The following is a 26,971-nucleotide window of genomic DNA, read 5'->3' on the forward strand; positions in this document are numbered from 1 at the left end:
CTATTCATATTTATGTGATAATTATACTGTAGCTTATTATTATATAAGGCGGGGTTGGGGTCGGGGGGAAGGGCTTTCAGGCTGAATACCCCAAATTCCGGAATTTGTAAAGAAAAAAGAATGTAGTGTTTATCATATCTATCAAAACTTCAAGACCCTCCCCCCTAAAATTCCGAAATAAAAAAAAAATTCTTCCAAATTCATTACTGGTATGAGGTAAATAAATAGCTGTGCAGGCACATATCTATAGGACAAAAAATGTCCTGTGGTTTCTGCGTGTAAAAATAGGAAATATTGAAAACGCACTAGATCTTTCAGATTTATATTTATGTGTTTGTGAGAGTGAGGGGGAAGGAGAGTAAGTGGTTGTCTATTGTGTGTGTCTGTTGTCTAGATCCTCAAAGGAAATGAAAGAAAAACATAACTCAAGCTTCGTGTGATAAGATTACATGCAAAACAATTTATCTTTTCATTTGAAAACTTTTTTTTTTTTTTGTTAATTTTATGCAGATGGAAATACGAATGACACTTATTTTGTAGTGGAGGGGTTTTAATGCATGAAGAACAGATTCTCTATGTTTTGCTTAATTTCATTTAAAATGTAGTCGAAAGTTTCAATAGACATTCTCATATATTCATGGAACTTATCTGCATGCTGTTTCAGTCCCGGAAACAAATGATGATATTTGTCCAAATCTTGTCTCCTCTTATTAATGGGATGAGCACTATAACGTGTTCTGAATATTCGAAAGTAACCACCATTTTGTAATTGTAGACATAGAATCATAATCATCCGTCACTGGAGTTCATGGTTTAGCATGTAGAAGATACTTCGCGATCGAGGTCGAGGTTTAAGTCGCGGTCGCTACCTCGATGCTTAGGTCGTGATGATGAAGGGCGCACATAGCGAGGAGGTCGCACCCTCACTGTTAAGTTCTCTGTTTGAGTAGAAACATTGCTGTGACGCGTGTGAAATAATTCCGTTCGAGTTTTGTTGTTCAGTTGATTTTGTAAATTCAAGCGTGGGAGGAAACGGGACAACCCCGGGAAAACCCACGAGCACGGTGTTTGTTCACCACAAAGTCCACACGGCGCGAGCTGTGATCGAACCTGAAACTCCAAGCATCGGAGGTGAACGCTCTACGACTGAGCCACCGTGCCCGCTGCAAAAATATTTGAGTCTCATCTCTTGTTCATCTCTATCAATATTCTAAATCAAAGATTTTTACCTTTTATTCAATTTTCTGTGAAGAAATGCCCTCTTTCAGCACTCAGGCGAGAAATCGTTTCCCAGTAAAATTTAATAAATAAATAAATGAGGTATATCTTCAGGTTTCGAGAGGAGGGGGTACTAATTGCAGCAAATGAAGCTTCGGCACTGAAATTCCATTATTCGAAGTTTCCTCCCTATGGATACGTGTCAGCCTTTACAGGTATTTCTTTACCTTATATCAATAACGAATTTAGAAGAAACCCTTCTTATTAATCTCGGAATTGGGGGTGGTGGTGTAGTTTTTAAGCATAGATATGATTAGCAGTAGCTTCTTTTTTCGTTAAAAATTCTACAATTTACGGACTTCAGTCCTGTGACCGCCACTGCCTTACATAATAATAAGCTACAATAACATGAATAACTTATCTGACATTCCCATTTCAGTTGCTATTTTCTTCCATTCTCTGTTTAAAACGTGCCTATTATGATGTTTGTATTACTCCATATTGCTGAAACTTTCCTCATTAGTTCTATTAATATGTCTTTCATAATAAATATAATAGTGCAGCAAAACCTCTCGAGCATAAACACACACAATCCACTTCAGACGAAATTCTAAACAATTGAAGACTTTATTCCGTGCAGCGCGTCATGGGCAGTGTTGAATTCAGACATTTTCACCCGGGGGGGAATGTCAACTCCTCGGGGGGGAAGAGTTGTTTTTCTGTATTTTTGAAAGAAAGCAGCATATTTAACAATTCCATTCACATGCACATCTTACCTAATATTGAGACTAATTGCTGTTAAATATTCAATGCGAGATTATAATTTAAAAAAAAAAACAATCGTTTAATTTTATCTATTTAAAAAAACAATCGTTTAATTTTATCTAAAAATTAAATAAAGACTGCCAAAAATATTTTACACTAACGTTTAACTGCTATTTACAGTAGCTATTTTTGTTATTATTTCCTATATTCAGTAGTTACTGTTTGTTACTAATGTAGAAGTTTTTAAAAAGATTTAAATTAACTCGAATATTTTTTGTCCTAAAACAAACATACATAGGAATATCTTAACAAAAAGTTATCATTCTTTCTCACACTTCTGATTCTAAATCAAGCATATTAGCCTTGGTTTCATCACTGCATACACATCAATAGTTTAGTTTACGAAATCTTCAGTAGGAGTAGTGCCGTGTCGTGGAAAATCAGCGCTTGGCGCGAGAGTATACGACGGCACCCGTATATATGAGTGAGGTCGACAGGGTCGACAGACCAGCCGCGAAAGGTGAGAAAATTTTAAAAAGTAAACCCTGCTTTTCCTTGATTTTGAGTACTTTTCATTACTCTTTTCCTTTCATTTTATATATGTGCACATGTGTTTCATTCCTCTGTTTTCTTTTCTTTTTCCCTTCCGAATTTTGTGCCCCTTACTTCGGCGCCCGGGGCCTCGCCCCGTTTGCCCCTCCCCCGTAGTACGGCACTGAGCAGGATCTTCATCACCTTCAATAGCAATCTTTCACTTATATACTACTATCATATTGATAAATTCTATATAAATCGCTAACCCAGGAGGGATAACTGTTCCTCCCTGATCCCTCTAAATGACGATCTCTGAATCTCACCCTTTAACTGACTTATTTTTAATTAAAGACAGGTGTGTTTACTTTAACAAACGTAAATCACATTTACGTCTGTTACTTCCGATGCGAGAAATAGGATTTAGGTGTTCTATTTCAAATAATGCAAGACTGTACATTTTCAAGAATTGAAGTCTGCTGACATCAGAGATCATATGGAAAGATCGAAAGATCTTCCCTATCTTTCCTTTCCTATCTCAATCTGTGCTAGTTCTACCTACTAATATATAATATAGGGCGAGAGTATAGTACCTACTAAAATACAAACCTTTCTTCAACAGTTGACAATTTCATGTTCTGCCAAACTCGGTCATAGCGTTAAGAAATACAGGTTTTATTGATTATTTGGTATTCTATTTTAGATTTTTAATAATTATATTGAATGGGTCTGCGTCATTTATATGTATATTGAGAGATCGGATTTCGTCTGCACGTGCACGGCAAGAAAAGCAAATAATTGGGTGAAGTAATTTCTACATTTTGTGACTGAAATTTTTGTTTCTCCGGGGGGAATGAATTTTCTTCGGGGGGGACATTCCCCCCCGGGCTACCCCCTGAATTCAACCCTGGTCATGGAGAGCCAATGAGACCACGAGCCACAGCGATGCTTCCGCTGAACATCGATGTAAAAACAACTCAGTTATTCATCATCGCGACCACTCATTCACCTTCGCGGTCGACCTCTAGGTCGCGATGTAGCGTGCATCTTCGGCATGCGTTTACTCATTTGAATCCATGGGTTTGTGCCAGTATTGAGAGTGCGACCGCGACTTAAACCTCGACCTCGATCGCAATGTAACTTCGGCATGCATTTACCCTTAGAAACAAATGAACACGATGCTGTTCAACACAAACTTACATAGTATAGCCTGGAATCGAGCCTATGACCTTGAAACCAAAAGTTAGCGCTCCATCATTGAGCCAGTATACTCTAATTATTATGGAAAGGCGCTCCCGATTCCGACGTCGATTGGTTGGATGGTGGATTGATTTGGAGTTTAGTATTCTGAGCACTCTAACTATTACGAGGGAAGTCCGGTGGTGCTATTCAGCCGGTTCGCTAGAACCGGTTGTTAAAATATTTTCAGTTCGCAGTACCGTTTGTTAAACCCAGACAACATTAAATATTACCGAGTTATACCCAGAAACAGTGCATATTTGTTTAACTATCTTTGTGTTTAGAACCTCTTACAGCTACAGGGTTAAACATATGATCTCTCAGAAAAAGGTATAAGCGCTTATTTCTTAATCTCAAATGCTCAGATATCAAGAATGAGAATTGCGATTACATCAGTATAGTTGTGAGGGTTATGTATATTCGAAACGCATACATACCATTATCAACAACGACGTAAACTTCGTGGTTTTTGCTAATGTTATCCGATGGGGGTCTCTCTCGTCTCATGAAGAAGTATTATGGAGATTCAATTTCGTTTTCAAAAAGGTTTAATTATTTCTATTGGACGATGTCATCTTGTGTCGTTTCGTCAGCAACACTACTTTCTGCACACTAACACATATGAGTAAATAGCATGTGTATCAGTTTTCAGTATTATAGCGTTTCGTTTACTCGTCATACATTTCAAATAAGGGATCATATAGTTGTAGCATCTCTACTATCGTATAAGTTGTGTTTTAAATATCGTAATCATCTAATGTGTAATTGCTGCTCGTGAAATTATCACCAATATTGTTTCAGTCGTTTAAGTCAACAGGTTTCATCATTTCTCTTTGTTAAAGGGGAAGTTTGGATAACAAATTCTTTATAAGTGAGATTAGGAGGTTAAGAAAGAATCATGCTTAGTCTTGAAGGAAGTAGTAAAAAAGCCTTAGGTAACAGGAATAAGAAAGACTTTGTAGTTGAATATTATGCTACCGACACGAAACGAAAAAATAATATTTTCAGATAGACAATGACTTAGACATTTTCATTAACCATAAATAATCAAGGATCAGATCTCATATAAAACGTTCCAACAAAACTGTTGATTGAAAGTGTTGAAAAATAAGATGTTTCATTCACTATGTGTACGGGGACACTTGGTCGAAAAAGTGTAACGCTTTTTCAGTCCAGCCATTCTGAGTGAGGTTTTTCTTCGGTTTTCCTCATTCATACCAGGCAAATGCCGGGATACCACATAACATTCAGATCCCAGTCCACTTCCTTCCTTTCCCATTCCTGACGTCCTTCGTCACTAATTGATTCAATGCCTCCTCGAATCAATGCGGTGGTAGATAATCATGGTTCGTGGACACGCTATTAGGTTTAAAATTATTAGATTTGTATGTTTATTGAAAAGTGTTTTGTTCAAGACTAATATTAGTTTGAAGATATGAAGTGTTCACGAGCAAAAGGAAAAAAATAATTCTAAGCATTTGGAATTGCCAAGGCAGACTGAAATATTTTCTTTTTTTTTTTTTTGTTTAATAAGTGTAATTATATTTTTTCTTTTTCTGTGGAAATTAACAATTCTTATTCCATCATTTTTCTATTGGCATTAGTAAAAAACATTTTGAACAATTTTGAAACGCCAAGGCGTAGTTAAGTAGAATGTTTTATTTTGTTATCTGTTTGAAATATAGTTTTTTCTCTTTCTTCCTATATATGAAAATTAATATTTCCCTTTATTCTTATTATGGAAATTAGAAAATGGATATTCAGAACAGTTTTGGTTTTCAAACACTTTATGCCAAGAAGTAAACATATACATCTCCATGAAATAAGCATATCTTTTTCTTTCTTATCTAGTCGATCGCCAGTAGTTCGGCTGAAGGCAGAACATCGCACAGCAAACAAGCTGATTCGACACGTGCCAATGTACCTTCTAAGCAGGGTCGGATGTTCATTTTTTCTCTTTCCTGTTTTCATGAATATATATATATAATGTATAAGTACTTCAAAAATGTACTGCGTCATTACTATTTGACCTAGAGTCATGATTCAAACGCCATTTTCTTCAGTATAACAGACCTTTTCCAACGGTACCACTTACATCTCCGTATCATACATCTGAACCGAAAAATTCGGGAAAAATCCGGAATCGTTTTTGAAAATCCCGTCAAAACACTTTGCCCTCTAACCGAGGCCTGGGTTCACGTAGAGTTCTGATTGTTTTAATAAAAAAAAAAAAAAAGGAATGGTATCATGTAAATAATACGAGTACAAAATGTCAATCTTTTATCTTGAAAACAAAGGGCGGAAAATTGTTGAAAGTCTGAATTTAGGCCCTATATACATATTAGGTCATTTTCTTTAGTATAACAAGATCTTTCAAACAGTACCACTCACGTGTCCATATCGCACACATGAACTGGAAAAATCGGGAAAACAGCAATTTTTTATGAAAAAATCACCCTCTCGGAAAGCTTGCGCCCCTCAAGCCCGGCCCCGATTTTGCGTAGGGATCTCAAAAACTATTAAGAAATATCCAAAGGTACACACAATATGTATGCAAAGTTTCAAAGTTTCAATTTGATATCTTGAAAACTAAAGGCGTGATTTTTTTTTTAAATTTGCCTTGAGAGAAAAAGTTACGCCCCTCTACCTCTACTTGGCGCCGCCAAGTTGACCATACGGTTCCCAAACACATCTGGGGTGGTCTTTGCTCCATCCTTGACTTGACCAATAAAAAAACCCGGCTTAAATATCTGTTATAGACTCTAAATAAGTGGTCAAAAACGATACTATGCCATGGTAGCAAAAGTTACCAAGGGCTAAATTCAAACGTGCTGAATAGCAAACAGAAAACTTACCTGAGGAAACCAACTTTTAAAACCATATTTTCCAGGTACGTGAATATTTCATATTTTTGCCGCGTCAAACTAATCGAAACTAAGATTCAAATTCAAAAATTTCTTTCAAGATGCCAAATCTTTGGGTTGGAAATGGAGATTTTAAAATTTTGATATATTTAAAGAGTCCTTAAATATCAGGGTTGATATGTTTAAAACAAAATGTTTAAAACAAGTGTTTAAAACATGTTTTAAACGAGGGCTGTTGTTTTATTCAATTTGTTTTAAACGTTTTAAACAAAATGTTTTAAACGTGTTTTTTTTTCGATGGTGGTTGAACATGTTTAAAACAACTAAAATATCAGATTGAGTAAGTTAATTTAATTTTCTAATAAACAACCCATCCTCCGCAGGATTTGTGCATGGAGTAAATTGCAAGCAGAGTTATATTCTTATTATAACAGCAATTACTGAACGAAATTCTGCACATCAATGTGCGTATAACTAAACCAACAGAAATTCAAATGAAGTATTTCAACATTTCTTAATTTTCAAGAATAACGGAGGTTAAACACACTATACACTATTCTAAGATCCAAATTCACAAATTCAAAACTTGGGTATTTCTTGATTCACTATCATTTCCATAATAATAAAGAGTTCTTACATCATAAGCTAGAAAAAATGTTCTGACAAATACAATACAACTCATAGAAAAGAGCAGTGACTAGCCTACAAGGAGCAAATGACGTATTTTAACTAAACAGTTTTCAAGATACATCTCTATCTGCAACATGGGTAGCTAATAATGATTAATGTCTACAGCATAACAACACAATTAACTCTAGACGCCGGCCAGGGATTTTAACAAAATGGTAGACTCTCACGTTCGGGGCTCTGGTAACCTCCCTAATTATCACAGTCATGAGTGGAAAGCTTATAGACCACAAATTCCAATGAGGTAACATTCGTGAAATTCCTGCCGTATTCGTAGAAAAAGAACAGACATAAAAAAATCATTAAAAATATGTAAATTCTGACTTTGCGGGGCCCTGGCAACCCTTGCAGCCACCCTACGCTGACAAAATGATTAATGTGTAGGCCACATACTTGTGACAATAATGTAAGAAATGGTAGCCATTGCGTAATGAATTCGTTTTATGTAGGAAATATTTTCAAAAAAAAAAAAAAAAAAAAGCGCAGAAAACATTCATTGAATTAGACATTCTCTCCTCTTCCCCACTAATACCACGTCCATATGCAAAAACCGTCATTTTTGCTGCACACATCATGTATACGAACAAGAATTATGTTTCTAGACCACTTCAGTGAAATATATCTTGTGTTATATGGGACCGTCCCGAAAATAAATGTAAATTAACCAAATTTGACCCCCTCTTCCTCTATAAACAACAAGTACACATACAGGTTACTATCATGTAGGGGACTACCTCATTGCTTCACATACCAATTTTTATGAAAGGGGGGAGGAATACCCGCCAAAACCTGATGAAAAAAAATTGATGAAAAATTAAAAAACGAACTTCATCCTCCCTTTCTCGGCCGTACATACGTACCCCTATATACATAAAATGCAACTGACGGAAAGCTTCATCCCTCAAAAATACTTTAGTACCAAATCATATTTCTAGCTTAATTAGAGGCTGAGCTATTGATGTTTGTTGTAAAAATAAATGTAATTTACGTCAAAAACTGAAACTCCAAAAATTGTCTAACTTTGCCCCCTCCCTGCTCCCCCATACAAGCAAGAAGTACAAATACACGATATTACCATGTAGTGGCCTACTTCATTGCTTCACGTAACAATTTTTATGAATCTATCCCCCAAGAGGGGGAATGGCCCCCCAAAAAACTGTTGGAAAAAAACAACAAAAAAACACGATATTTACCCTTCTCCCATATACATAAAATGCACACCAGCAAAGCTGCATCTTTCAGGAATAAATTGGTACCAAAACCATCTTCCAGCCTTAATTTGAGATTTAAGACTGAGCCATTGAGGTTTAAAGCCGTGACACAGCAGTTGCGTCAATGGGCGTTTAAAGATTAAGAATGCAGACGACCAGTAGAACGTAACACAAAGAAACTAAACTACATATTCCGTGAACGGAGATCGGGAAAATACCGATTTCTTTCTCCGAAATTGAACATTTGGGCGGATCCAGATTAGGGAAGTTCCCGAAATTTGATCTAGCGGTTGAATATAGATGGCAAGCAATACCTAAGATTGTAAAAATGTAATATATGCGTATTTAGATTATTGTTTTAAACAAAATAAAAATTTTAAACATGTTTTTTTTTGTTTAAAACAAAGTACTTTGTTTTAAACGTTTAAAACGTTTTAAACAAAAAAAACATGTTTTAAACATAAAAAACGTTCTTTTTGTTTTTAAAAAAAAACATGTTTTTTTTTTCAACCCTGTTAAATATGTCCAAGAGAACTTATTGTCGTTCTTCGTTGACATATTGTTTGTCTGACATTTCAAAAATTACATATAGGCTCCAAAATCCAGAGTGGGCAAATGCTCAGGGGGTGGAATGATACGTTGAATGGTATAGCCTCTATCTTCTGGACATACAGACGGATACAAAGACTGACATAAGAAAAACTTTTTGCGATATGCATGCATCATGAAGCGATTGAATCCTTGATAGTTCTAGTTTTATTTATTTATTTAAATCACAAAATACTTGAATCGTCATCTTTGCTATAAAAAATTACACTGAGTCATTGAATTTCTTAGTCTTTGAAAAGTGCATCTTGTGATCTAGACTTGCTAAGAAAATTGAAACCACTGATCGCAGCCTCTAGGTTGTTTAGCAGGTTTCATATGATTCAATTGGTGAGACGTACACCGTACATCTATTCTTAACCTTGGAGAATTTCGCGTAGAGTAACGCTTAGAGTTTAGAACTATGCTAAACCAAAATGTTTCCAGCTTTAAATAGCAAAGACAGGAAGCGAAGTTTCTTTAATGAAGTGGAGGAGACGCTGTTCGACTCCACAATTTTACTCAGCAGTTTGAATATAGGCAGTACTTGACCTGAGTGTAACAGCCTTCCCATTTCAGTACACGAATGAAACGTACTTCTGCAATACAATTCTGTAGTTACATCGACCAGCTCTTTGTTCGACGCCACGTAAACGATGTGCATGTTGGATGTTGGCATCTAACCATAGCATAGACATTTTTTCGCCGCAGCTGTGATTTTCTGTTACTCCGAGTTGTTCGGACGCAAAAACGCTTAACATCATGAATGAGGAAACAAACTGGAACTGCTACGTGCTAGTCATCATTCCAGCCTTACTTGAGGAAGAAGTCCGAAACGTCATTCACAGAGTGCATGAGACGGGATGAGAATACGACATTCTCTTAACTGCACTACGCGTACTCAATTATACCAGAGAAATAGGCAGTCATTCAGAAGTGATAATATTTTATTATCTGCGATTTAAAAGTGCCGACATTGACATTATAAACATTTCAGCATATCAAACTTTCTGGAAGTACGAATTGGAAAAATTACGTAAGTGCTATTTCAGTGATACATCAGATTCTTACACTAATTACTGTGTACGTGATATTCATACAAAACCTGCTGAATTTTTGAAAGCCTAAACAAACTAAACATCACAGAGAAACTTGTTTACTTTGTTTGATAGATATAGGATAGCATATGTCGCGCATATCGATTCAGTAATGTTCATTTCTTTGCTTAAAAAAAAAAATAGTTACCAATTTATTTAACGTTATTAACATACAGTGACCAATATTTCCAATTTTATTCTGTAAGTTCTTAGGCTCAACAATTCAATTTACATAGCTTTTGACAACCTGTAAGAAAAGTTAAATCTAAGTCTTGTATAGATTTCCTTTTTGAAATAAGCAAGTTAAGTTTCAACATTTCTATAACGTTATCTGCTAATTTTAGGTGAGGAGTTTCCTTGCCCAACCACTGTCACTTATACCCACTGACTTTTGAGCTTATTCGTGACACGACTGGATGCGAAAGGATACAAAATCCATACTAAACAATCTCAGATTTTTCATTTTATCTGTACATAAGTAAGTAAAACACTTTTTTGAGTATTATTTTCATTTCATTTCATTGAAAATGTGTTATGAAAATTACAAAATAATAAAGAAATCTCCTTGGGCCGGGAAATCTCCCACGCCAAAAACGGCCTCAGTTATTAGCCCGTAGCGCTAGCACGATCGGCCACGAGGACCGACAGCTATAGTTTGGTTTCTGTTATATGTATGCTACGTGGCAAGAAACAGATAGCGTCAACCAATCAGAACCGTGTATTTAGTTCCTAGTTTCGGGAGTATTACTCTCCTGAGCTAGTCCTGAAATTTCCAGCTCGGCCGGTCGCCAATGTGGCGCATGACGAGGCCAACACACGTAAACACCAGTGTCATGCTTTCGTTGTCGTTTGAACAGTGAAACATATAGTGAATATAAAGTTTTGAATGCGCTTAGGAAAAATTCCAAAAGAAACATTTAAGATGTTGGAAAAGGTTTAGGAGAACAGTTATGTTTGTCGTTACTATATATTTGAATGACATTAAAAAATTCAGCCCTAGCAGGAAGACAGTGGAAAATAGAGCGCTCCTTGACATTTATATTTATAATAATATGAGTTGCATGAATTTTATTTATTCGTGCTTATCAAACACAATTGCTGTTAACATTTCTTTCTGAATCTTCATATTTATCCATAGTTTATTTTGTTTTCGTTGCAATATTGTATAGAGAATATATTTTATGCATCACGGAATATTTTTCTATTTTATAGTTTTTGAATAAACATTCAGTCACATTCAATGTCTTCGTATGCTCTGAAACTTAACACATCTTTTCTCTTTATTTCATTGGATTTCTTATATTTCATCCTATGCATATACACAGATAGCTTTAATAATGAACGTTTTTGTAAAGTTTGGTCAAAATTGGAAGGCATACCTAAGTTCCTTTTTCTTGAAATTTTGGAGGGAATAATAAATAGACGACAGTAAATGTTACTTTGATAGCCGAAGTTATAGCTAAATTTCATTTCTACAGTCGTAAACACTATACAAATATGTGAACAGGTCTTCTCGGGCTAGCAGCCAGGTAAATACTATATCTTGCGACGCTTTGAGGGCTGACATCGTCCTCATCTTCAGGCGAATATGATGGGGCAATAAAGTGTATGGAATGTATACTTCATGTATGTATGATTGGACTCTTCTGATTGGTGGTTGAAAGGGCGCAATATGATTGGTGTCCATGTTTGACTCAATTGGAATCCTGTGTCTCTGTTAAGGTTCGGTTTTTATTGTGTGATTGCAAGAGCTTCTTATATACTCCTGTCCCAAACTCTTGAGTAGCTTGCTATTATTTCGGTATAAGTGAATAAAATCTTATGTTTCTGTTTGATGCTATGTTCAGCCAGTCCGGATTTTTCTGGTTGGTTTAGTGTGATGTAACTGTTGTGTTCTTTGCATCTGGCTTCAATGGATCGTCCTGTCTGTCCCATATATGACTTACCATATTCACGTGGAATACGGTAAACTCCAGGAGTTCGGAGGTCCAGATCGTCTTTGGTTATCCTGATGTTGTACCTGGTGAAGTCTGTTGAGCTTTCCAGAAGTGTTCCTGATGTATGGGAGGCAGATTGTGTTCTTCCCTTCTTCATTCATAGTTTCTTCTACCAATCACATCCCGCCATTTCAAGCACCAATCAGAAGCCGCCATTTCAACCACCATTAAGAAGAGCCAATCACATATACATGAAGTATATATTCCATACACTCTCTTGCCCCATCATATTCGCCTGAAGATGAGGACGATGTCAGCCTTCGAAACGTCGCAAGATATGACAGTATTTACCTAGCTGCTAGGCCGAGAAGACCTGTTCACAATACGTCGCCAGGAAAGCTTCAATAAATACTATAGAAATAATTTCAAACATGACATTTCAGTTAATATAGAAAGTAATTATACAAAGAGAACAGTCCATATTAATCATCATCGGTTCCATTAAGAAGTGGCCAAAGTAGGTGACCAGCTTGTAGAAAATAAGTGTATTTTGAATCAATAACTAGTATGCAGACAATAACATAGGTGTTTTAATGAAATAACTAATTATTACCTACGTATTAGTTTGTATGCATGCTTTCTCGTGGCTATTTGATTAGCTTACAAACTTCGGCGCTGAAGTTCTAGGTTAAGTTCCTTGTGAGAGCTCATGTGGTTCTGATTCCATGTTAAATAGCAGGTACACGTCTCGCATGGCTTCGATGCTGAAAGGTACATTAAATTCAACCACTCAACCAAATAATACAACGTAAAAATGTTTTTGCAATATAAAATCAATATACATATTAAATATCTATCTGAGATTGCCATTAGGATTCGATGATTTAAGTATTGTAATTTCAGCATGCTAATTAACTAAAAAAAACGCTATGATGCATTACTTATTTTTTCCTTTGGGCTATGACAACGAATGCAGATAAGATCGTTAGCTCGAGAAAACGCCGGAATACCTACGCCGTTTCACCCATACAGGCCCATAGTTTTGGATTCACAAATGATTGGATCCACCCTATTACTGGATTCTTATCACCACCAAAGAGTTGGATCGAGTTGTTGATTATTTTACACTTTACACTCTGCCTCTTTTTACATTTTACAAGATAAATCCGATCGTCAATTGCCAAGGGCGCCCATGTTGTGGTTTCTAGGGGGGACAAGTATAAGCAACATTTCAAATGTAGTCTCAAATTTTGCGTTAACTATTCTTAAAAAAATGTATTGGGTTTCCGATCTTCCGAAGTACAATTTCCTCTAGAGGGGGGCGAGCGCCCTAATGGGCACCCTTGTCATTTGCTATAAATTTCCTGCAAGTTTCACAATAGGAAGAGACTTTCAACACGTGACAAAGGCAAAATACACCCATAGCTCAATAAACCCTTAATAGACTCTTTCTGTTCATACACGCTCTGAAAAGACATAAGAAAACAATAAATAGTACCATTGCCTATATTTGCGGAGAAGTTATTTCGAACAGACAAGTTTTCTCTCTTGAGTTCATTGGGTTTCCAGAATATAACAAGAGTTCTGCAAGGATTTGTAAGATAAGAAAAAGGTTTCGTATATGGCCGAATGTTCAGTTGTCCAACATACATAGTATAGTTTAAGATTAACAGTATGGAAATAACGTAATAACGTTGCTTTAATGTGGCCAAGTTCCTAGATAGGTAGATGACCAACTTACAGATTATTAGGTAATGTATATTTTGCGTGAAAATTAAAAAATGAAAACCAAGTTAGTAGGTGGCCAACTTAGAGAGGCGGTCAGCTTAACAAGTTTTACTGTAATACGGATTACCAAACTTGAAAAATACTTCTTTCTTCGGTAAATCTTAACAGCACATACGTTACGTTCCTGAGCAGTTGCAAGTAATTATATTTGTATTGGGTCTTCCTGTATGTAATTTGAATCTTTACTATTCTCAACAGCCTGTGTGACTTTAGTCCAGAACATTTCTTTTATAGAAATTTTTAATTTTTACATAAATTGATGACTGTTGTGTTATCATTCGCTTGAAACAAAAACATTTTATTAGTTTTTGGGATTCATAAGTGTGATTTACAGCCTTCCGAATCTCCTTTATGAATATAGCTTTTTGAAATTTTGTACCATATGTCATACATTGTGCTATCTTTTTAAATCGTGTATACTGTATTTAGCTAAATGCATTAGATTGAAATATGAAATATATTTTTGATATTTATTTACTAATGTTAGTTGTTTGTCTGCAAAGATGTACTGTTAATTTAGTAATCCTTTTTAGTGGCCAATATTTTTGGGACCGTTATTAAATGTTCATTTTCATAATGACATTAACATTTATTTAGTTGTTGCTATCATGTTATGAAGGAAAATTTCATAATGTTTTCCACTTAATTTGGAAGTACCCGAATTTAAATTAGTTCTGCAAGAAAAATACTAGAAAAAGAAACTTGAGTTTTTGAGTTCTATCTGCATATCAAAATCATACTTTGTATATTTGACGTTATCAGTGTTAAGTGTGTAACATTAACATGTTTTAAATTTGTTTTGTTGGCTGTTTATTATTAATTGAATTTATGAAAAGAGAATAGTAGAGTTGTTATTTTCTTTTGAAGTGTGCCCTGCATGGGGAACAATACATCATGTTTTCTACCACTCAGAAGACAATGCTGTGTATCAACTGTTTTCGTGACACCCCTGTTGAAGCTAGACTGCACTGTGTTGATATTGACACTGCTTACACTCAAGGTTGTAAGAAGCTGGACAGAGCAGTTATGGTAGGTAGTTTAATCATATAAGTGTAAGCACCATGCGATGATTAAGTAAACTAGTTGTTTTCAGTGGTAATTGTCTTGGAAATCTTAAACATCTATGCACAATATCAAGTAACTTAAGTGTTGTTATTAGTGTTAAATGTAGTACCTCAAATACGAGACCAAATGATATAATTAATTCAGTTATGGTGATAGAATCCATTAACATAAATTCCTATTTATAAAAATATTATTTTATGTTGTATTTATTGAAACAGTGACCCAGGTCAACACGCGAAGGGAAACATTTTGTGTTTTTAAGTGGAAGTTATATTTCAATAGTGTATCGTTCAAATAGTTTTGGCTTCTGAGCAATATTGTTCAGTATATTCTGTTCCTTTGAGAGAGAAAATGGAGGTGCAAAATATAAAGGAAACCCTAGAATACATTTGGAATTTTTTTTGGTATTGAATATGTTGGCTAATTTGAAGTTTAAATTTTGTATTGAGTACCGAGACTATGTGAGGTGTAGAGCTTTAGTTTAACGTGGAATTCCAACAGGGATCAAATCCTAATTTCTTGCTTCAAATTCCAGTCAGTTTGAGTTTCGACCCTAAACAAATTGCAAGAAATCAGTTTATTGGTTTAGTCGAAAGGAAAACAACTAAAATACAACATACCCAAAGTTGGCCAAGATCGGAACATCACTAAATGTTCAAATATGCTGCCATAAAAGATGGTTGCTATTTCACAAAACATGTTCTTTTACCAGTTTTACATTTACAATATGATGGTCGCAAACCATAGTAAGAAATAAAATTAATTTCAAAAGTAACACTGACAAGGTTCTTTGTATTAGTACACATTATCTTATTATTTATGTACGAACACTTTTTTGTCGCATTGTTTTCTTTTAATGATAGAAAAAAGAACTATTCACAACCGAATTCCTGTTATATATGCATTCTTCCTAAACTTCTTCCTCATCTGTAAATAGTATATGTTTAATGTTTCACAGTTGCCATCATAACAAGAACCACACGTTGCAGTGCAATCAAGACCATATTTCTTACAGCCTCATTTAAGTGTGATATCTATCTGAACATATGCTATGAATTATTTTCAAAAAGGTGTCAGGGACAGATTTACTGTTCAAGATTACTGGAATCGGTTTTTCTCCTTCACTAATTTAGCCCCAGTTAGTATGATCAATGTCTTGACTAAGACTTATCCATGTCATAACCTGAAAATGAGTTCGTTTTGAGTGGTATTTTGTAGCTGAGATTGTGAGTGGAAGCCACTCTGTTGTTACAAATTAATTAGCATCTACCACTTTTTATTTTGCAAAAGTAGGTGTTCCATAATGATTCTAACGGGTCAAACTTCAAGCTAACATTGCCTTTCACCAGGTAATATCCACAGTTTTGATTTTTGCATTTGAAAACTAGGAAATCTGTCAACAGCCACACAAAATATTTTTGTTAATCTTTACAAAAACTTTTCTTCAAGTACCAAAATCCGTGAAGTTGTATTGGATCCAGCGAAGGAAAGCATTACTAAATAACATGCTTGTACATATATCTTTCCCAAGCCAAGTCTTCAAGGCTGTAATGTTGTTAACATTGTGTTTTTTCTTTATCTGGTCGTAGATACAAGGCTTGTTATTTGTTTTCCCATAATACAGAAGCAACATTAATACATATCTTCTCCAAGGAGCGTTGACGATTCGTAAGTGACTTATCAATTGCAGCTTTTACAATGTCAACATCTGCATCTCCCTCTGCTTGCATTACATGATATGCAGTGATGGATTTACGTATAAGCTAAGGAAGCTATAGCTTGGGGCCCCACTGTCTTGGGGGCCCAAAAACTTAAAGGGAAAAACTGGACGTACATTTCCAAAATATAAGGAAAACAATTAATAAAATCAAATCTAAATATAGCAACAATCCTTAGTGTTGTATAGGCCTTTTGCTTCATAAAATATCACTAGTTCCTTCATTTCTATATATAGGGTGCCTACGTTAATCTGGGGACACGAAGGGCCCCATTACTTTCAACAGCTTTGGGCCTCACCAAACCTAAATCCGCCACTGATGATATCCATTCGATCTCAGGCGCACTGTAATTATTTTTATCATAATTGTTTGTTGCTTGCATTGTAAAGGAAGTCCTCCTTTTCCCAGCAAATTTTGTTGCTACCGTGACATTGAGTATATTTCTTTGTGGTCATCGTCTCCGTCGCTCGATTACTGTCTTTTGGGATAGGTTTTTCATAGCCATCAAACACAATAGTCCCCTTTCTATATCGTTCTGCAGTAAAATATACATAATAACCAGCAATGGAGCTGTAAATACTTCCTTGAGACAAATTAAGGCTACGTAGGAGGGAACCCTCATTCAAAATGTAATGCTTAATATGGAGAAAAACTGAAAGGTGGCATCATTTGTAGAAGTAGCATGTTTCCGTATAACTTCAAGAAGTGGAGGTTTGTCTGCCTTTCTAAGTTCCTGTTTAGCTTTAAACAATGCAGGTGGGTATTTTAAAGTTCGTATTTCATTACCTCATCTGAGCTTAGTTCTCCCATCTGAGACACAACCAAGAACTTTAGAAGTAAAAATGCACGACTTATCGTTCAGTCTTCTACTTGCTTCAGAGCCTTTGTTAATCCGAATGTGACTGTTTTATTACGGCTTTGTGTGATTATGAAAATGTGAACTGGTCTTACGTTTGAGTAACAATGTATTTCCTGATATTGAACAGATCATGCACATTCACATCATCATCCGCGTTTATTTCGGTTACAATTTTATGTAAGGCCATATCCCCAGACAGTGGCAAGTTAAGTTCAAGCATACTACCAATTTTATTCACATCCGCATTATTTCGGTTTATCCGTGCAGCAATCGCCTCTTTGTTCTGTTCTCTAGTGGTGTAATGCATATCACAGAAGTCCTATATAGCAAAATTGTACCACACGGATATAAAAGAAGACATTGCCTAGATTACCTTTTACTTGTCTGTTATTCCATTATCTCTTTTTAACCCTCATGTAGTTTTTAATGATCTCGTTAACGTCTGCTCAATAACAAAGTCACAATGAAGGCCAGTCCAGAATTTGTTGCTTTATTTGATGACATGGTATCCCTGCATGAACTTATAATACACTTCAGGGTTAATTATATCCAAACTTACCATGATTTAACGGTACAGAATAGCAGACTTTAGATAATTTTGGTGACCTGCACCAGAAAATAAAGTCAAAAAGCTGATATAGCATGTAGGTGCATTGTCCATGATCTTGACCGATCATCATGAGTTAGCTCCCTGACTGCATCCAACATCTGCCTATAGTTCAACCACAGTCTTGCTTGTCTTTGACTTCTGAAAATATAGATATATTTTTTCATTTACAGCAGAAACCACATTTGCCATACAAATCTGATTCAAATGTGCTGTCACCTTTTGGCCTCTAAGTCAACCTTTTCACCTTGACAGCACAACTGCTCTAACTTGTGAATATGGCTCTCAAATCCAGGTTCTGTTTCAATAATCTTGGAGATAATTAGGTTTGTGAGACATTAGTTGACCATAAAATGTTCACGTAATGTACGCTGTACTGATTTTTCTCACATAATATGTAAGACCGTATTTTCATGATAGAGTGTCAATAGGAATTTGATTAATTTTGTATCACTGCTTAATCAAATTTATCACCTCCCAAAAAATACGATGAAAATACTTTTCGTGCATATACGACGAAATGTCTGTCTAACAAACATTGCTGTTAGACTTGATGATGTAGGAAGAGAAAATAATAATAATAATAATAATAATAATAATAATAATAATAATAATAATAATAATAATAATAATAATAATAAACGACAACAGGTAATTGTCCTCTATAATAGTCTGGTTGAAATTTTAAAATTCAAAAGCCAAAATTGATGCTATGAAGATCCCCAAAGTAGGTGCTCCTGGGGTTGAACCCAGTACCTCAATACTCCAATACCAATTCGAGGGGATGGGTTTTTGTTGCATAAGTCACGTCTCACTAGTATATGTATATAATTAGCTGATATGCCCGCGAGGTTTCGGAGGCAAAGTTTTGTCGCAACACGATTGTGATTCACGAGTTTCTGGCTACGATGTTTTGTACTCAAACCATCTCGCATATGGCGGTTCAACGAGGTGCCAAAAATGTACATTACTCACCTTAATAAGATATGCGACTACCTTAAGAAGTTACAAAATAAAATGTTTATTTAGAATACCGATCGTACAGATGCCAATTTTACAAATGGTACCTCACGTTTTCTATAGATATTGGCGTAACTGGATGATGGCCGCTGTCGAAATTCGGCTGGCGGCCGTGCGCGACCCTCACGTACTTGATAGGGCTTAGATTGGGATTCTAGGAGGCCAGGGTATAAGGTATTTGCTAAGTCAAGCACGCTGGGTTGCCTGACGGCACGGGTCCTGCAGTTTCCAGAGAAGATTGAAGGACAGAATTCATGACATCATGAGTGTACAACACAAATCATACCTACTGCCTGCAACAATCAATTGTTCATACGCTCACATTGGAAGCCCCAGTGGCTCTAATTACAGTGGCGGTTGCTATCCTCTCAGTTATGCCGATTTGAAATATTCTTCTCCTAGACAATTCCTAGTGCATCGTAGGCATATGTCTACTATGTACCTTGATGTTCCTTAGGCATACACTGCCAATCAACCACTGACTTCACGATTCACGCGAGGGACAGTTCTGAGGAACGGGCACCCGGATTCTCGGAATCGCACCAAATGGCCATTTTCAAAGTCGGTTAATTGCACAATAGGATTGACTGGCATTCCTCTGGCATTACCAACACACACTTTGATCCGTACACAATGGATTCATACTCATATACATTTCTGTTCTTCGACGGCCATCAAACTGTTAGCAGCGTGCCCTGTTGAGACCCACAAACTAGTATCACTATACCATCTGCAGACACACATTGAGTTATGAGAACTGCTTTCGAATTGCACGATACATACTAGGTGTTCTGAAATGCGTTTCATTCAGTAGAATGTATATTATCTGTCATACTTAATTACATTTGAAATTGCAATTGAAAAGTTCTTTCGAATCCATTTATTGTTAATCCACACATTGTTAGTTTTTGTGTTAAAGAAATTTCTTATTTTTACTTTCGAGCGACGATGACAGACAACAAAGTATGATGATTATGTTTTAAAACAAATCGAATTAAATATTTGAACATTTACACGTTTCATGGTCCTTATATACCTGTCCGTCCATTCGTCCCCGGGCTGAGTGTACTTTGGTCTAGAGGCCTTAGTGTCCACCGTATCTGATTATATTTTGAAGTTAACTGTTCTTAAAGATTTATCAGTTTTCTAATAAAAAAAAAAAAAAAAAAAAACTAGCTGAAATGAAATGAAGAGAAGTATAATTTGTAAGTGTGAAAATGTAGTCGCTATACTTTTACATTGTAATCTTGTAATTTCGATAATTCAGTCAAAATGTAAAATTAAAATGAATGACTTTTAGAATTCTAGCTTCAGATGATTGTTTTAGGATTGCCTAATTCATTTCGGACTTGCGAAGAGAAACATCAAAGCGCTTTAATGACCGTGTCTATAGCGACAACTCCCAGTCACGACCCCTCTTCAGTTTATTAGAAATAGGAAAAGAAGGAGTGAGAAAGAAGAAAAAGGTAGGAGAGAAGAAAGAGAAAAGGAGGAAAAGCAGAAAGGTAGAGGGAGTTAGAGGAGAAGGAATTGCTGGATAAATATGGAAATATTGTGAAGGAACTCGAATAGTTATTGAAAAGTAATTTATATTTGAAAGTTATTACTTGAGGATCAATTCTGAAGTGATCCGGAAGAGACACATTTTCCCTTATACGACCCTGACCTGGATCCAAGCAACTACGCAAGTGGGAGTTGCCCTGACCCAGCTAAGGTGACAAGAAGTTTTAATTTAATTGTTTATCTGTTATTTCCAAATGTTATATAATCTTTATCCAGTATCTGAATTCCCATAGTGGAGATCAACCACACATTTGAATCAGCCAGGAAAAAGAATTAAAGTAATGTATATATTTTCCGCAAATCGAAATTTTGAGATTTCTGAAAAGACTGTCGTTGTTCTGACTCATCCTGTTATTTCGGCTTTTCTCTTAGCGCCGATTTAGAGTAATTTAGGGTTATTTATCTTTCATAACCTCCACCATGCACTAATACATATAACATATTATTACACATATATTACAAATACTATCATAGTAAATCAATAACTTAAAAACTAAATTTGTCATTCATTCACACCACTCACATACATACAGGACAGCGTATTGGCATGGGTAATAATATTTTTTTAAAGAAACTACCTAACTACAATTTGGTGAACTTTATTCCATCTATTTTAGGATTAGATACAAATTGTTATGAACATGCAATCAACATACATATGAATATGTCAATCCACATATGAAATTGAACAATGACATTGTGATTTATATATATATATATATATATATATATATATATATATATATATATATATATATATATATATATATATATATATATATATATATATATTCGTTTAACTTTTGGAAAATATGATACGAATTAAGAAATAAATTTATAGTTTAGAAAATCATAAGTGAATAAAAAAGAAAAGAAAATACTTTATATAAGGTTGCCACTGAATGAGTCTTTATTTCATATATGAAAATTTTGAGTAAATTTACGAGTCCTATCTCGTAGTTCAAGACGAGCGTTAATATCACATAAAATATCAAATCACCCTTTTACGGTGCCCATATATTTCACTTTACTTTATTTTGGATACACGCATCAGATTAGGTTACTAGTCGTAACCGACACTTATTCTGTCCGTACATGTACTTATGAATACCTTCTCATTTCAAGATTACAAGAGCAGGTTTTATTTCTACTATCACTGCGACTACTTTACTTCTCTGGACATTCCAATTATTAACTAGTTCCTTAACCAGGTTTAAATCACTATCGCCTTAAATTTTTAAACACACAGTTTGGTAGTTTTATTTATGCCACTTGTAAAGACATGAGAATTTTTCAGGTGCAGAAGAGTTCTTTTTTCTTTCTTTTTCGTTTTTGCTTACCGAGATCACAATTACTGAGGTAGCAAAGCACTGATCAGTTTTAAGGATTCGTATATGAGGGAGGGACTTACAATGTAATTTTGCAGAAGGATTTCAGATTTAGAAGCTTGGAAGTGGGTTTGCTGATAAATTAGGGTTTCCAGTACGACCTGCCTTACTTCCATGCTACATGCAGTTTGGATAATGACAGAAAAGGTTACCAATTACAGATATTATTTAATAATGTTTCAGACCTTCAAGGAAATTATTTAACATGCGGCGGTAACTTAAAATCTACATATTATACTTGTCGAATATTTCGAATTATGGCAAACAATGACCGTTCGGGGTAAGTACTGAGACCTTTCACATATATTTATTTACTCAATTCAATATTATACATTTCACTTTAATATCATATTTATATTTCACACATATTCATATCTCAATACATACTGTATACACAATAAATATTTAAACTTTCAAATTAACGACCCCGACAGATAATTTTCTTCTTGGGTTGCAACACTTTACATAATAAAAAAGAGTCCGACATATCACAAACTTAAATAATTACTTGCGCATAACGATAAATTTCATATTCTCAAGTATTCTATTTGAAACAGTAGACATTTAATGTGTGAGGCAGGCGCGTAGAACACAGAATATGTATAACTATATGACTCTGAAATATTAATACCACTTTTGGGCCCAAACAACTATAACAACATTCACATTTATGACACCCAATGGAAAAGAAAATAGAAATAACCGATAGTTCGACAGAGAAAATGCAAACGGACAATAATGAAAGGAACGAAAGTAAAGTGTAATAGTACAGGGGTAGGACAAAAAATGTAAAAAAACTTCATACAGGACACGTAAGTTTGGCCCTCCACTGTACAACACTGTACAATGCGGTTGCCGATCATTCTTTGTTTTCAATGTGTCATGTGGACCTTCCTCTTCCGTCAGCAGTAACCACTTCACCTGTGAGTGTCGTGGTGTGAAAGTGGTGCGGTAAAATGGGTGACCTGACAGACTTCCAAAGAGGCATGATCATTGGTGCCCGTCTGGTTGGAGCTTCAGTGGCAACAGTGGCGAATTATTGTGGGGGCATCGAAAGGCACTGTATCCAATGTCACGAGGGCATATACAATTCATGGCCAAACGACGTCTGCAAAGCACAACAGTGGTCGAAAGACAATCCTGTCAGATAGGCACCGGAGGGCATTAAAACGGACTGTAGCAGCTAAAAAGAAGACCACTGCAATCAAAATTACGTCTGAACTCAATACCGCCTACAGAACCCGGTTTCATCGAAAACAATGCGACGGAACTTCATAAAATGAAAATTCATGGCAGGGCCGCTATCGCCAAACTCCTGGTCACAGCCGTAAATGCGGAGAGGCATATCCAGTGGTGCAAGGACTACAAGGCGTGGACTCATGAGCAGTGGAAACACGTAATGTGGTCCGATGAATCGACCTTCACCTTGTTTCCAACAACCGGTCGTGTTTACGTATGGAGAACACTGTCGGAGGTCTATGATACAGACTGTCTGCTCCAACTGTAAAGCATGGGGGTGGTTCTGTTACAGTATGAGCAGTGATATCGTGGTTTGATGCAGGTCCCTTCATAGCCCTGCATGGAATGATGAATTCTAAGGCGTATGAGGCCATTTTGGGGGACCAGGTTCTACCCATGGGCCAAATATTGTTCCCTGATGGTGATGGCACCTACCAAGATGATTTGGCACCCTGTCACGCTGCAAAAGCGGTGAAATCATGGTTTGAGGAGCATGACCAGCAGCTATCACACCTCCCCTGGGTCCCACAATCACCAGATCTGAACATCATTGGGCCATTGTGGTTTGAGTTAGAAAGGCGTGTTCGGTCTCATTACCCTCTACCAGCATCCCTTAAGGAACTGGAGCATTTTTGGAGGAACAATGCTACAAAATTCCACACACCACGATTCAGGAACTGTATACGTCCATTCCACGTCGGATCTAAGCGGTTTTGGTCGCAAAAGGAGACCCCATACCATACTATGCATGATTCTCACACTTTTGCAAACGTTTTAGATGTTTTTGTCCAACCCCTGTATACTGAACCATCACTCACATTTGCAGTGGGTCAGAAAATGTGATGGAAAACATCAACGAATACCTCCAGGAATCGTGTCTCGCGACATCTCAGTTGGTAGTTCAGATTCAACTGCTATATATTAAGTGGTCGATATTTGTAAAGTTCAAAACTCGGGGGGGGGGAGGTTGAAGAAAATTTCAAAAAGATCTCGAAGAAGAGAATAAGGGAATAGATAAGGAAGAGCTTCGCGCCAAAGAAATCAGCTAGAACACTAAAACTACAAAGATAAGTGGTCGAATTTAAACATACAACAATTCATAGCCAAATATACTTTCATATACCGAAAAAATGGGGGCTACTAAAATGCTTAGCCTAAAATAAATATCTCCAATCCACAGCTAGTACGTGTCCAGAGCGAGATTTCTACAAAGACAATGGCTTTATGGAAGTTTTACTTTGCGCTGATTTACTTGGTAACTTTAGACTCGAGACACTTAAACGAAGACGGACGTTGAACGACCTTATTTTCTTACACAGATTTTTCACAACAAAATAGACTGTACAGACATGATTGCAAAGAGACTGAAAGATAATTATTCAGGTTCCGTCCCTCAAAACATGCAAGGGAAATAGTAATCTGCTCTACTGTAGTGTAGTAGCTAGAAGAGTCCTGTTGGAAATTTGAGAGCCAGAAGGTTTGTTTGTTTTACCGAGATCTACTATCTTTGGTGTTTAAAAAAATCTGGTCACATGTTCTGAATCATGGTCATCGCGCAATGGCCGCCATCTTGAATAGTCCTTTCGTATTTCCTAAATTTTTCTGTGATCGTTTTAAATACATCTAGCTCAAGCTGTAATTGTCGGAAAGTTATCAATTATATCTCGTTCAATTTGCAATAGTATAGGCTTTTAGCTGACATTATTCACCTGTCAATAGTACATACAAGAGGGAAGTAAAAGAGGGAAATTTCCCTCAAAATTTTCCCTTTTACCGCTTTTTGCCATTGTTAGATGACAACCCTGGGTTCTAGGCGAGAAAGAAAAATTAAGGACATTTTGTGTTATGTGGTAAATATATACTGAAAGTTTTGTCTTGATTAATTCACTGGCAGAAAGTAATAAAATATTTTGTATTTTATGATTTTGGTCATTCTAACAATCTTTGGATTTAATGTAAGTACTTTTGCCACATAGAAAGACCTCCAGCTCAGACTGTAACTGCCGAAGAGATACAAATACCTCGATCTACTTTTAATTATATAGGCTTTTAGATGGCTTGACAGTAGTGCGTATGAGAAGAAATGGAAAATGTAAAAAAAAAAAAAAAAACGCTTTAAAATTTCCACTGTTTCTTTTAGCATAATAGGTACAGGAGGAAATTTCTTGGTGAGTGTGTTGGCAGTACTATTGTAGTTTTGCTATGACTAGAAGTCGAGGTTAACGTCGAAGCCGTCAATAAAGTGAAGATTAATGATGTAAAGCTAAGTGATACAGAATTTTCTTGCTTATAAAATACTGGTTGTTACTCTAAATCTATTGAATATAACATATTGTACAAAAGATAGATTAAGCACGGTTTATATCTCAAAGTCTTGCCTTTGATTACAAGGCATCATCAAGTACTCAACTAAATGTGATACCTTATTTCAGATATGTTATTTCTTAATACACAATGGCTCAAAAACCACCGTTGATATCTCTAATGCTCAATCAATACAAATTTAAGTAGATCCAGAACTCTCATTACCATATTCAACTGTCATGAAGTATGCCGCAGTTTTGATGATCTACTACGTCAAGATCAAACACTAGTAAACGGGACTATTATTAGGGCTGAAGGAGACCATATTCCCATACCACCATCAATAAAACCCGACATTCCTGTTCAAGGTGGTATTATGGATAATTTTGACAGAGATGAAACTACATTTTCTGGAATGGATGGAACTCGTGACACAATACTTGTCTCGTTTCAAGTTCATTATCTGAATGATTAACTTAGAAGAACCTGATAGTCCAGAGAGATGCATGGGAACGTTTGGCATTGATGCCACTTCATGAACTCCCATTAAAGATATAGATGACCAAAAACTATTGTATTACACAAAGCCAAAACAAGGTGCAGTATCCTCAGTATTTTTGTTCCTAGCACTGATCTAATTGCAGCAAATAAAATAAAACAGCAGGGAGAAATTTGGATCTCATATGATTTCTTTCAAGATTTGTTAAAAGGATCCAACGTACCTCAAGCATATTTCCCTCAGGAAGTTGAGATTCCTCCAGAAATGCTTTTGTGAGTGCACTGTCTGAACATCCATCTCACAGGATCATTACGAAATACACTCCAATTCTACTTTATCTGCAACTAAGTATGACTCTATTTATACAAAATGTGTAATTTTTAAGGTATTTTGCGCCAGTTAAATGCTGAAGAGAGTTCGCTGTAGTTTGACGAAGGTGTATATCATATAGCTAAAGAAATGCAGTTCCTTCAACACGAAAAATTTTCCAACGTATTTCTTGGTCTTGGAGGATTTCGTCTTCAAAAAGTCGAACTTGCATGTATTGGTCTATACCTCAAGGGCAGTGGAACTTTGGAAATTCTTGCTTAAACAGAAACCATCGATCCACACACTACTCAAAGCGATTTAAAAGAAAACAACCGTAGCAGGGGAGTTAGAGCAATAGGAATGCTTTGTGAAGTAACTGAAACACTGGAGTGGAAGGTGTTCGTGGAACAGGTTAATATAACTAAGTATTCGGAATTATTCTCAACAGCTAAACGCATACAGTTATCAGTGTATGAAG

General features: G+C 35.9%; 1 protein-coding gene across 1 annotated transcript in view; it reads left to right on the forward strand.

Moving 5' to 3' along the window:
• Positions 1–26,971, forward strand: part of LOC145671246 (RING finger protein 207-like) — a 456,974-nt gene that overhangs the window by 222,568 nt on the left and 207,435 nt on the right. Inside the window, exon 5 of the mRNA XM_081740160.1 lies at positions 14,790–14,951. Within this exon, the coding sequence (XP_081596286.1) occupies positions 14,790–14,951 (162 nt within the window). The remainder of the gene's footprint in view (positions 1–14,789; positions 14,952–26,971) is intronic.

Source organism: Thermobia domestica, chromosome 15 (genome assembly GCF_964235325.1).
Source record: "Thermobia domestica chromosome 15, izTheDome1.hap1.1, whole genome shotgun sequence".
NCBI classification, from domain to species: domain Eukaryota; kingdom Metazoa; phylum Arthropoda; class Insecta; order Zygentoma; family Lepismatidae; genus Thermobia; species Thermobia domestica.